Source organism: Marmota marmota, unplaced genomic scaffold, assembly GCF_001458135.2.
Source record: "Marmota marmota marmota unplaced genomic scaffold, marMar, whole genome shotgun sequence".
Lineage (NCBI taxonomy): Eukaryota > Metazoa > Chordata > Mammalia > Rodentia > Sciuridae > Marmota > Marmota marmota.
The window spans coordinates 7,232,008-7,245,053 of NW_025999983.1; the positions used below are offsets into that span (position 1 = coordinate 7,232,008).

Here is a 13,046-nt window from a genome sequence, read left to right on the forward strand (position 1 = left end):
ATAGCTCAAGAGTGGAGCACTTGCCTAGTAGGTTCAATCCCTGGTACCTCGATAGAGGAAGGGGGCGGAGAAAGGACTAGGGGGAGGGAGGGAAGAACATGGCCATACTTCTCGGGTTTTGGACATTTAATGCTTTGGGGAAGGAGGGTCCTCAGGGAAGGTGGGAGATCACTATCCTCCCGTGGTAAATCAGTTTCCTGCACTTCAGGAACCTGGGCGTCATGGTCTGCTCCTCCATGTGTGATATTGGTGGCATCTTCACGCCGTTCCTGGTCTACCGCCTCACTGAGGTCTGGCTTGAGCTCCCGCTGGTGGTGTTTGGTAAGAAATCCCCATAGAGGGCTGAGCACAACCCCATCTCTCTACCTGGACACAGGCACCATGCCCATTAGTCCATACTAGTTACTAGAGATTTGTGACATTGTTGGTATGCTAATTAGTAATACTAGCCTTTGTAAACTATTGGTCACAACCAACACTCACGCATGGGACTCCTGCCTCAGAGATAGAGTTGAAGACAGGAGGGGGGCAGGAGGCCGTCTCCCTGCAGCACCCCCAGCTCTCTCCACTGACCCCCACCCCTCCAGGTCTTGGTCAGAGAGCTGACCCTTCCTGACTCCATGCCTGGTAGCCCTAAAACACAAAGCCCTTTTATTTCACTAGTTCAAAGAAAGGCAGGTAAGATTCTGCATATGGCAATTTCCAAAACACAGAGGAAACAAAATCCACAAGGAAGAAAGTGCTTTGGTGGTGGCCAGCCTGAGGGCACTACCCCGCCCACCCCCAGGGCTGTTGGACTCCAGGAGCTGGGCAGTGCCTCCCCTTCCCCACGCCAGTGGCGCTGGGACAGTAGAGAACACAGGCACTGAGCCCCGCCTGCCCACCCCCTGCCCACAGGATGGAAGGTGCCTGGGCGAATCCATGGGATGCTGAACACGAAGCCTGGAAGGGTCCTGGGGTCCGGCACCCACATTCATTCGTGTCGTTGCCGGTTCCCCACAGCTGCAGGCCATGGAACAGGTGTCCCCAGACACGTGAGATGTGGACGCTGTTTCAGATTCGTGCGCACACGTTAACTGACACCTTGGCGCACCCCTTTCAGTCTCCTGAAGGACCCACTCAGGCCTCCTGTACCTGGCTGAGTGCCCCTTTCCTGGGGGCACACAGGACATAACTGGGCTGGAGGAGAGGGGCTAAGCTCCCACCTGCTGGTGGGCCCAGGGAAGCACCTCCGACTTCTCTCCTGTGCTGCACATCACCGCCCCCACACGCTTGCCCTGGTTTGTCTCTTCCCTGTTCGAGGGATTTGGGGGGAAACTGGGCTTCATCTGCTCTGTGTCTGTCGCAGAAGCCACAGACCATCCGTGGGCCTCCCCCTTGAGACAGTGAATTCCTCCCACCCCGATATCATGACAGAAGGATGGACAGGGCCGACAGACGCAGCTCGTTATCCTGAGACAACCAAGGCTTGGCCCCGTGTTGCTGGCACTGCTGAAGGCACACACGTGGCCCAGATCCTCCCTCCCCAACGCCGGCTGAGGGACTGTCCCAGAGCCCCTCTTCCTCTGAAGAAGTGCCCTCACACCCTCTGGACTCCTTCAGAGAAGGAGTTAGAGGCATGTCAACCTCGGCCACTCCCTTAGGTGGACAGTGGGTGACTGAGGGGTCAGGAGAATATTTTAATATAAAAGATGTCACATGTTTCTCTAACTGCTTTTTAACACAGCAACACAAAATCCAGGCCTGGGAGCCGCTGTTGACCCTCGCTTATGCTTCGCCTTCCCTGGGGAAGGAAGTGTAACCGCTCATTCCTCCCTTCCCTCCTTCCTCCCTTCCCTTCTGGGTCTTGCTGTGCGACAGGCTGGTCTACTGAGCTCAACTGACTCTCCTTCCTCAGCCTCCCAAGTATCTGTGACTACGTGTACATGCCACCACACCCAAATTACCTTTTTTATTTTTTTTTGACAGTGCTGGGGGGCAAACAGAGGGCCTCACACATGATAGGCAAGAGCCCTCCCGCTGAGCTGTGCCCCCAGCCCGGTGTCTGCATTGCACCCTCCACTCTAACTCAGACAATCCCAATTTTACTTTTGAAAGTGTGATTTCCTTCCCTCACCAACCTTTAATTTGGCAGCTAGCAGGAAATACAATACTAGTGTGCTAATGGTGGACTTGAAATAGCTGTTAAGCAGCCACCTAAGAAGTCTGAAGATCAAAACCCTGGGAATCCTGGTTGAAGGCGCCCTGCAAAAATAGATGATGCGTATCCCGGTTCATTATCTTGTCTTTGTGAACATACAATGCTAAATGGAAAATCTGATGAATCTATTGTTCATCGGAATTCTCTCTTCAGAGGTTCAGATGCCAGCTGGGTGTGTTTCCTGCTTGCATTCTTTGCAATACAGTAACTACTAAATTTGGGAGGTTTGGGAGAGCTAAAGAGGTTAGTTATTTAGTGACCATGTCCCTAGTTCACACCAGGAACAGGCATTCTTCTAAGTGCTTGTCAAATATTAACTCATTTCAACCTCATAACAAGCCTGTGATGTAGATATTTTGTCAAGGGAAATTAGAGGGTCAGAGCGATTGCAGAACTTCCCAAGGTCCACAGACTGGTGAGGAAGTCAGAGTGTGACCAGGTGCTCAGTGCTAGGGCTTGTGCTTCTGTGGAAGGGCCTTGTGGTATCCATTTTCACCATTTTTTGAGGGTAAAAATGGAATCTAGCAGACAGTGCTTTGCCAGTCCCAAACTAGCAAAGAATCCACATCCCACTTCCTGCATTCTATTATGAAAAAACATAAAATCATAAAAGACCCAAACTTTTATCAGAACTTAAAGAAACAAAACTATCAACTAATGACAACTATGGTTGTTACTAAAGATTACAACTAGAGACGAAGAAGAAAGAACCCTGGGGACTTAATTAGCAAGCCCCTGAACTTGGACTAAATGGCCTAACTCTATTTCTCAATCCTATTGGGCAGTGATACGTGACTCATGACTTTATTTGCTGGTAGTGGTCCAAGTTTTCTGACTTATTTTCCTTACCAAGTGCTTTATATTGGCACAGTTATGTTCTTTTTTCATAGGTTCTTTTCTCAGAGTTATTTTCTAACTCCAAAGACTTTTAGTATTGTGGCCATGTCCTCTTGCCTAGAATAAACTTGACTCCAAATGTTAAGTATTTCATTTCCCTAAAAGGAACGGTCATCCAATGGCATTTGGAATTGGCACAATATTTATGATGGAAAATAAGGCAATTCAAGACGGCAAAGGAATCTATAAATAAATATATAAAAAAACACCACGGGAGGACCGGGAGAGAGGGGGGAGAAGACAGACAAAGGGGAGCTCTAATTACAGGGTTCTGCCTTTCAATCTCTAATGTGATTTGCGTGTTGTCTTCCAGCTGTGATAGGCTTGATTGCTGGAGGATTGGTGTTGCTGCTTCCAGAGACCAAAGGGAAGGCTTTGCCTGAGACCATCGAGGAGGCTGAGAACATGCAAAGGTAGGCAGCTGGGATCCCGAGTGAACTTTTCAATAAATGTTTTGGGACAACTCTACCCAGTTGGAGAGAAAGATGAGGTTGAATCTGTGACTCATACCATACTGTGGGATAAATTCAAGCTAAAACAAAGGCTTAAACATTAAAGAAGAAAGAAAATACAAAAATGAATACACTGCAGGAAGTTTCCTTTATACCTTCATGAGAAGGAAGGTTTTTCTAAATATGACAAAAATAATAATAATCCAAGACTCAGAGAAGAAAGATTCATTTGTTTGCATTCACAAAAATTTAAAAAATCTGCATCAAAAATCTATCATAAAAACAAAATGGCCGCCCGGCGCAGTGGCTCACGCCTGTAATCCCAGCAGCTCCGGGGGCTGAGGAGGGAGGCTCACAAGTACAAAGCCAGCCTCAGCAAAAGCAAGGCACTAAGCAACTCAGTGAGACCCTGTCTCTAAATAAAATACAAAAAAGGGCTGGGGATGTAGCTCAGTGGTAGAGTGCTCCTGAGTTCAATTCATGCTACCAAAAAAAAAGTCAAATATAGAGAAAATATTCACTACTCCATAGAGGGCTAATTTCCTGAACATAGAAAGAGCCTTAACAAATCCATAGTAGTAACCACTCAATTGAGATAATAGGCAAAGAACCTGAGCAGCTAATGCAGCAAAAAGGAAATCCAAACAGGTCTTAAATACACGAGAATTGCTCAGTCTCCTTCATGATCAGATGTACACTGCACTAAGACACTTGGATTGTCCCAGATCACCTTTCCTGGAGCCTGATATCTCAAGAGAGAGTTGGGGGAGAGGCAGCCTCCGGCATTGCTCATAGAAACACAGATTTGAAATCTGTGACAAGTGTCATGATGACAAATGTGCATGTCCTTAAACTTAGCAATTCTACCTGCTCAGAATTTACGTGAACAAAATGACACAATCAATCAGTAAAGCATTTTTTATGTTACAAAGATTAGAAACAACCTAAATGCACATTAGTTGGGAGACTGGTTAAATAAATTATAAGATTCCATTCGACAAACTACTATACAGCCATTTAAAAAATGGAAGTCAACTATGATACACCGATAAGGAAATTCTTCAAATTGTACCACTAATGGCAAAAAAAAAAAAAAAGCAACACATAGAAAAGTAGGTATTTTATTATTTGTGGAAATACAATGTAAATATATAAACATGCAAAGTATTACTAAAAATGGTGAAAGTATATGTTATGGTTTAGATATTAGATGTTCCCCAAAAGCTCATGTATGAGACAATTTAGGAAAGCTTAGAGGTAAAATGAATGGGTTATGAGATCCTTAACCCAATCAGTGAATTAACCCCCTAATATAGATTGATTGATAACTGAAGATAGATAAATGTTAGGTATATAGATAGATAGAAGCCCCCCCCTAAACACATGATTTTACTTCCCAAAGTTTCAATTACCTGTGATCCTCTACCATCCATCACAGTATGAAAATATTAAGTGGAAAGTTGCAGAAATGAACAGTTCATACATTTCACATTACATACTGTTCTGATTAGCATGATGAAATCTTGCACGTGCCTCTTGTGATAAAATCTCACATTCATTATATGAATAATTCCTTTGTCCACAGTATCTCTGTCATAGATGCTACCTACCCATTAGTCATCTCAGTTAGTTATCAGATGGACTGTCAAGGTATGCAGTGCTTGTGTTCAGGGAACCCTTATTTTACTTAATAATGTTCCTGAAGTTGTATGCTGGAAAATTGGACCTTCCAAAGAGAAATTGTAAAATACTTCCTTTAAGTGAAAAGGTAAAAGTTCTCAACTTAATAAGGAGAGGAAAAAAATAATAAATATGCTAAGATTTTTAATAGATCTGGTAAGAAGGAATCCCTTATTACACCTAATTTATAAACAAAACTTTATTATAGGTATCTATGTATAGGAAAAAGAGCATATATGTTCAGTATGTCTGTGGTTTCAGGTATCCACTGGAGGCTTGGAATGTACCCCCAAGGACAAGGGGTACTGCTATATGTATATGTATATGTATGTGTATGTGTATATATATGTGTGTATATATATGCACATACACATACATCTGTGTTTACTTGAATCTCTGGAATAATGGGCAAGAACCATAACATTGTGTCTATGTATTTGGCAGCTATAGGATATGGATATGAGGGAGAATTTCAATGCATATCTTTTTGTAATTTCTGGATTTTAAACAATATGAACCTACTCAAAAGCAAACTTAAAAAGTCTAAATAAAGAGAAACTCACATGATGCCCTCTCCATAAGTCTGTTTTATGGTGCATTAAGACATTTTAATCTTTGTCCTCTCCATTTTTGGCTGTGGGTGCCATGAGCTAAACTGACTTCCCTCCACTGAACCCTCACATGAGCCTCTCCAGTACATGGGCAAAATGTTGCTGAATCACAGGGGTCTGACGCTTTTCCTAGAACGTTATCTGAGAATTCAAAGGGGTCACATTGGCACACACTGCAGCCCCCAGGACACCAGGTTCTCAAATGCCTTTTTTGGCCCTCACAGTGTATTTTAAAGTGGGAAATTCCACATGAACTGGGCTTCCATGATCTGTTGGAAAGCCAGATTTGGTTACCCCCAGCAGGCTTTTCCTCTTATTGCCGTCACAGCAGCTGGATGATGGCACTGCTCTCCACAGGGAAAGTCCTCGGTGCTAGGCCATAGTCCCCACCATTTCCTGCTGTCCTGTGTGTAGCACACACATATCATCTGCCTGGCTCATGTGAGTATTTGAGTTTGAAGCTCTTAACATAGGCCAGGCCCTTCTCCATGCTCCTTCCGCGCACACAAGCACCCACCCCCACCACCGCTACCTTAGGACAGAGTATTCCTGTGCCCTATTGTACCCTGAAGCTAAGGATGGGCCCTGGCACCCTGAGAGCAGGAGCTCTCCAAATATTCCTGGAGTAAATGCAGAGTCCTGCTGCAGCATTGCTATTGGGGTCCTTCTGAGCTTTTCTCAGCCAGCTCAGTGTCAGGCAGGCGGTCATGCACGGCAGTGAGGATCACAGGCCATAATCCTGAGGCCCCCAGGGCAAGAGAGAGGGTAGAAGGCAAGGTGTCCACAGGGAGGAGGATAGACCACAGTTGGCACCAGAGTGGACCGTAGGAACAGTCTCGTAGACATGGAGAACAGGGCAAGGCAGGAGCCACTCCCCCACTACCCAGGGCATTCAGGCCCAAGGGCACGAGGCTCATGCCAGTGAAGAATGTGCCTGTCTCGCTAATGTGTTCTGCAGCTCACCTGTGAGCCTGCTGCCTTCTCTGTACAGGAGAACACTGGCTAAAATTATGGCCTGTGATCCTCTCAACTACTGCTTGCCAAGGCCTTTCCAAGTACTCCCTCATTGAATCCTCATAACACCCCTATGAAATAGGTATTATTAGTAACCCCACTGACGACTGAAAGCAACCCAGGCACAGAGACATTAAAGGACATGCCCAGAGTCACAGTCACCAAGTGACAAAGCCACAGTTCTCATCCTTGCAACTGGATTTCAGAGTCCACACTCTCCATGCCCTCTGAGGGCCAGGCTCACCCGTGGAACAAGGTGGTGAAGCACCCGTGCAGTTGTGGGCATGTAGACAACAGTCAGTCCGTGTGGCTGTGGTTCTTGTTGCTGCTGCTTATACTGCCACTGTTGTTGTGTTGATTTCAATGCTCATGTTGCTGCTTTTGTTTCTGCCATTGGCTGCTGCTAGGGGTGGTGCTGCCATTGTTGCTGCTGCTATTGTTGTTCCTGCTGCTGTTGCTACTGCCACTGCTGCCACTGGTACTGCTGCTCTTATTAATGATGCCGCTGCTGCTGCTGCTGCTGCTATGATTGCTTTTGCTGTTGCAGCTATTGTCATTGCTGCTGCTGCTGCTGCTTTGGTGGTTGCTGTTGCTGTTGATGGTGCTGTTTCTGCTGTTGATGTTGCTGTCATTCCTGCTGTGATCATTGTTAATACTGTTGTTGCTGCTGTTAGTGCTGCTGTTACTATTGCTGCTGTGGTTGTTGGTGCTGTAGCTGCTGCTTCTGTTTCTACCACTGCTGTTATGGCTGCTGCTGTTGTTGCTATTGCTGCCTTTGTTGATGATGCTGTGACTACTACTATTGTTGCTGCTGTGGTTGTTTTTGCTGCTGCTGTTGCTGCTGCTATCACTGATGCCATTGTTGTTGCTGATGTTGTAGTGGCTGCTATTGATGCTGTTATGGCGGCTACTTCTGCTGCTGCTGCTGTTGCTGAAACTGCTGTGGTAGTTGGTACTGTGGCTGCTGCTGATGTTGCCATTGCTGCTTCTGCTGTTGCTATTGCTGCTATTGTAGCTGCTGCTATTGTTGCCATTGTGGCTGCTGCTGTTGCTGCTGCTGCTGCTACTGTTGCTGAACTTGCTGTGGTTGTTGGTGCTATGGCTGCTGATTATGGTGCCACTGCTGTTAATGCTGTTGCTGTTGTTACTGTTGCTCCTGATGTTGCTGTTGCAATTGTTTATAATGCTGTTGTTGTTGCGACAGTTATTGAGGATACTACTGTTGTTGGTTTTGCTGTTGTTACCGCTGCTGCTGCTGCTGCTGCTGCTGCTGCTGTTGCTGTTGATATTGCTGCTGTTGTTACTGCTCCTGTTATGGCTGTTCCTGCTGCTGTTGTTGCTGATGCTATTGGTGCCGTTGCTGTTACTACTGATGCTGTTGTTGCTGCTGTTGTTGCTGATGCCATTCCTACTATGGAGGCTGTTTATGTTGAAGATGCTGAGGCCATTGTTACTGCGGCTATAGCTGCTGCTACTGTTGTTACTACTGTTTTTGCTGTTGTAGCTGCTGCTGTTTTTGCTGTTGTAGCTGCTGCTGTTGCTGCTGTCATGGCTGTTACTACTATTGCTCCTGCTGCTATTGCTGCTATTGTAGCTGCTGCTGTTGCTGCTGTCATGGCTGTTACTACTGTTGCTTCTGCTGCTGTTGCTGCTGTTGTAGCTGCTACTGCTGTTCTTGCTGGTGTTGCTGCTCTTGTAGCTGCTGCTGTTGCTGCTGTCATGGCTGTTACTGCTGTAGCTGCTGCTACTGTTCTTGCTGCTGTTGCTGATGTTGTAGCTGCTGCTGTTGCTGCGGTTATGGCTGTTACTATTGTTACTGCTGCTGTTGCTGCTGCTGTAGATACTACTGCAGCTGCTGCTACTGTTGTTGCTGCCGTTGTTGCTGCTGCTGTTGTATCTCCTGCTATTGCTGCTGTGAAGGCTGTTATGGCTGTTCATGCTGCTGTTTTGGCTGCTGCTGTTGTTACTACTGCTGCTGTTTCTGGGGCTATTGCTGCTGTTACTGCTGCCCCTGCTATTGATTTCAATGCTGTTTCTGCTCTCAGTACTGCTGCTGCTATTTCTGCTGTGACTGCTGCTGCTGGTGCTGCTGCTGTCATTGTTGCTGTTGATGCTGCTATTGTTGCTACTGCCACTGCTACTGTTGGTACTGCTGCTGTTTTTGATTATGCTGCTGCTGCTGCTGCTGCTGTGGTGGTGGTTACTGTTGCTGTTGCTGGTGCTGTTGCTGCAGTTGATATTGCTGCTATCATTGCTGCCATGTTTATTGTTTTTGCTATTATTGCTTTTATTGCTATTGCTGCTGCTGTTGGTGATGCTGCTGTAGCTACTGCTACTGTTGCTGTTGTTGCTACCATGGGTGCTGCTGCTGTTTTTATGGCTATTATTGTTGTTACTGCTGCTGCTGCTGCTGCTGCTACTGTTCCTGCTGCTGTTGCTGCTGTTGTAGCTGCTGCTGTTGCTGCAGTTATGGCTGTTACTATTGTTACTGCTGCTGTTGCTGCTGCTGTAGATACTACTGCAGCTGCTGCTACTGTTGTTGCTGCCGTTGTTGCTGCTGCTGTTGTATCTCCTGCTATTGCTGCTGTGAAGGCTGTTATGGCTGTTCATGCTGCTGTTTTGGCTGCTGCTGTTGTTACTACTGCTGCTGTTTCTGGGGCTATTGCTGCTGTTACTGCTGCCCCTGCTATTGATTTCAATGCTGTTTCTGCTCTCAGTACTGCTGCTGCTATTTCTGCTGTGACTGCTGCTGCTGGTGCTGCTGCTGTCATTGTTGCTGTTGATGCTGCTATTGTTGCTACTGCCACTGCTACTGTTGGTACTGCTGCTGTTTTTGATTATGCTGCTGCTGCTGCTGCTGCTGTGTTGGTGGTTACTGTTGCTATTGCTGGTGCTGTTGCTGCAGTTGATATTGCTGCTATTATTGCTGCCATAGTTATTGTTTTTGCTATTATTGCTGTTATTGCTATTGCTGCTGCTGTTGGTGATGCTGCTGTAGCTACTGCTGCTGTTGCTGTTGTTGCTGCCATGGTTGTTGGTGCCATGGTTGCTGCTGCTGTTGTTATTGCTGTTGCTATTGTTGCTGCTGCTGTAGATGCTGCTATTGTTGATGCTGTTGTAGCTGCTGCTATTGTTGATGCTGTTGTAGCTGCTGCTATTGCTGCTCTTATGGCTGCTACCATTGCTGATGCCATTGCTGAAGCTGCTGGGGTTATTGGTGCTATAGCTGCTGATGATATTGCCACTCCTGTTGTTATTGTTGATATTGCTCCTGATGTTGTTGTTGCTGTTGTTAATGATGCTGCTATTGTTGCTACAGTTATTGATTATACTGTAGTTGTTGGTTTTGGTGTTGGTATTGCTGCTGATGCTGCTGTTGATGTTGCTGCTGCTGTAGTTGTTGATGCTATTGCTTCTGTTGTTGCTGTTACTATTAATGCTGTTGTTGCTACTGTTGTTGCTAGTGCCATTGACACTGCTGAGGCTGTTGATATTGATGCTGCTGTTGCTGTTGCTGCTGTTATTATTGCTGATGCTTTTGCTGGTGTTATAACTGCTGCTGCTGATCACGCTATTGTTTTTGCTGCTGTTGTTGCTGATGCTATAATTATTGTTGCTGCTTCTGCTACTGCTGCTATCAATGGTGTTATTGTTGTTAGTTTCACTGCTGCTGTTGGTACTGCTGCTCTTGTTGAAGATACCATTTTTGCTGCTGCTGCTATTGCTGATGATGATGGTATTGTTGTTGCTGCTGCTGTTGCCATCAAAGGTGATATTGTTGCTACTGCCACTGGTATTGCTGCTCTTATTGATGATGCTGTTGTTATTACTGCTGCTGTGATTGCTTTTGCCATTGCATCTATTGTAATTGCTGCTGGTGGTGCTTCTGTTGCTACTCCTGTTGCTGGTGATGTTGCTGCTGCTTTTACTGATGTTGCTATTATTGCTGCTGTGGCTGCTGCTGACGGTGCCACTGCTGCTACTATTGTAGCTGCTGCTATTGCTGCAATTACGGCGGCTACTGCTGCTGCTACTGTGGCTGAAACTGCTGTGATTATTGGTGTGATGGCTAGTGCTGATGGTGCCACTGCTCTTAATGCTGTTGCTATTGTTGCTGTTGCCCCTGATATTGTTGTCACTATTGTTAATAATACTGTTATTGTTGCTGCAGTTGTTAATGATACTGTAGTTGTGGCTTTTGCTATTGTTATTGATGCTGCTACTGCTGCAGTTGCTGCTACTACTAATGCTGTTGTTGTTAGTGCCATTGCTTCTGATGATGCTGTTGATATTGATGCTGTTGTTGCTGCTGCTATTGCTGCTGCTGCTGCTGCTGCTGCTGCTGCTATTTTTGTTGTTGCTGCTGTTATGGCTGCTACCACTGCTGTTGCTTCTATTGCTGTTGCTGCTCTTGTTCATGATGCTGTTGTTTTTGCTTTTATTTTTGTTGCTGCTGTTGCTGTTGCTGTGGTTGTTGATGCTGCTATTGTTATTGATACTCTTGCTGCTCTTTTGGGCCTGGAGACTATGGAAGCTCAGTAGATTTGTGTGTCTCCCCACCTGGAGCCTGAGAGGTTTCCTGCACCGTGGGGTGATTTGGTGAGCCTCTGCTAATCCCATGTCTGGTTGGACTGATCCATGAATTCTGAAGGGGAATTCTGTGGGAGCTGAGTCCTCAGGGCAGGTAACACCAGATTGAATATGACTATAAGGAAGGACATTTGCAAAGGGTTGGGCTTGGAACAGCACAATGAACAAAAAAAGCATTTTTCCAATGAGCATCAGCAACATCCTGGCATTCACAGAGAAAAATGAAGAGAAAACTTCAGTCTGGGCAGCTGTTTTCCTTGTATTCTTCACTCATCATAACAACTAAAATGTAAATGAACCTTGTAGAAATAATTTCTCAATGTTTGTGTAAGAACTGATAATAGTATGTGAATTTTGCAATCATCATTTTTAACAGATTTAAGTTAATTTAATATTTATTGCATTCTCTATTTCAGAGGAAGACAGAACACCCTAAAAAGGGAACTTACTTAGGCCAGTTCCACTTCTAGAGGAGAGTTTTTAAACACCCATTCTATTAGCTATTGACAAAGCTCCATCCTTTTTTTAAATGAGAATCACCACTCAATGTGCGGCAAAACCAATCCTGGACAAATCCTACACTGATTTTTTTGTGTCATTTATTATCCACTTAATTTTGGTTTTTAGCCTCCTCATAATTTCTTTCTCCCCTCTCCAATTTTACTTCTTACTGCAGACCAAGGAAAAATAAAGAAAAAGTGATTTACCTCCAAATCAAGAAATCAGACGTTCCACTGAACTAAGGAGGGCGCTGCCCAGCCTGGCTGTGATGATGACAAAACCAGAAGCAGAGATTTCTTCACCCACCTCGGCCGGGCAGTTCAGCTGGACTTGTGCTTGGGCTCTGTCCTGTAGACCTATGGCCAGCAGAATTTGTGGCTCTGCTGTGTAAAAACCCACCCGCAGACCATCCTGCCGAGACACTCTGTTCTCAGCATTCCCAGGATGACACCCATTGACTCACTGGAATTTTTTTTCTAACTTTTTATTTCTTTATTTGATTCCTTTCCCACAACATCAAACCAAAATACACAGGGGAACTGTGGACAAAGGAAACCAAATAGAAGTTGGGAGAAGAGATTTTGTTTTCTTAAGGAGATAAAACACCCAAAGCGATATTAAGTGGACCAGAATATGTCGAGAACTTTGAATAGGGCCTTGCAGGATCATAGGTGAAGAAATTTTTGAATACATTGATTATTATCTAGGATAGACTTGAAAAGAAATTCAAATAAAAGATTCAGAATACAGCTTGAGTCCACAGTAAGTCCTTCTGTATCTGTGCCGGATAAGCACCAATGTCTGCCCTCCATCAAAGATCCTCAGCAGAGTTCAATGGAGAACACAGTTGGCACAAGTCAAATCACAGATGATAACTTTTTGGCCTAGTAAAAAATTCTTGATCTTTCACTTAAACGTTATCTATTGGCTTTTTAATATTTAAAAAAAAAGAAAATTTAGCTCTCTTCACCTCTCCACTCATCCCAAAACACTTCTCTCTTACCTTCAAACTGCTTTATCACGTTTTTATTAAATCAGAGTTGATCCTCACATCCCTGTGGCTACGTGGCTGCTACTGACAGCTGAGGCACAGTGTTTGTG

The 13,046-nt window shown here is 45.2% G+C and overlaps 1 protein-coding gene across 1 annotated transcript in view; it reads left to right on the plus strand.

Annotated features, from left to right (window-relative positions):
* The window catches only part of Slc22a2 (solute carrier family 22 member 2), a 31,890-nt gene extending 19,570 nt beyond the window's left edge, over positions 1 to 12,320 (plus strand). The window contains exons 9-11 of the mRNA XM_015498617.2: positions 209 to 321; positions 3,411 to 3,510; positions 12,121 to 12,320. Coding sequence (XP_015354103.1) covers positions 209 to 321; positions 3,411 to 3,510; positions 12,121 to 12,187 — 280 coding nt within the window. The 3' untranslated portion in view covers positions 12,188 to 12,320. The remainder of the gene's footprint in view (positions 1 to 208; positions 322 to 3,410; positions 3,511 to 12,120) is intronic.
* Positions 12,321 to 13,046: the final 726 nt, after the last annotated feature.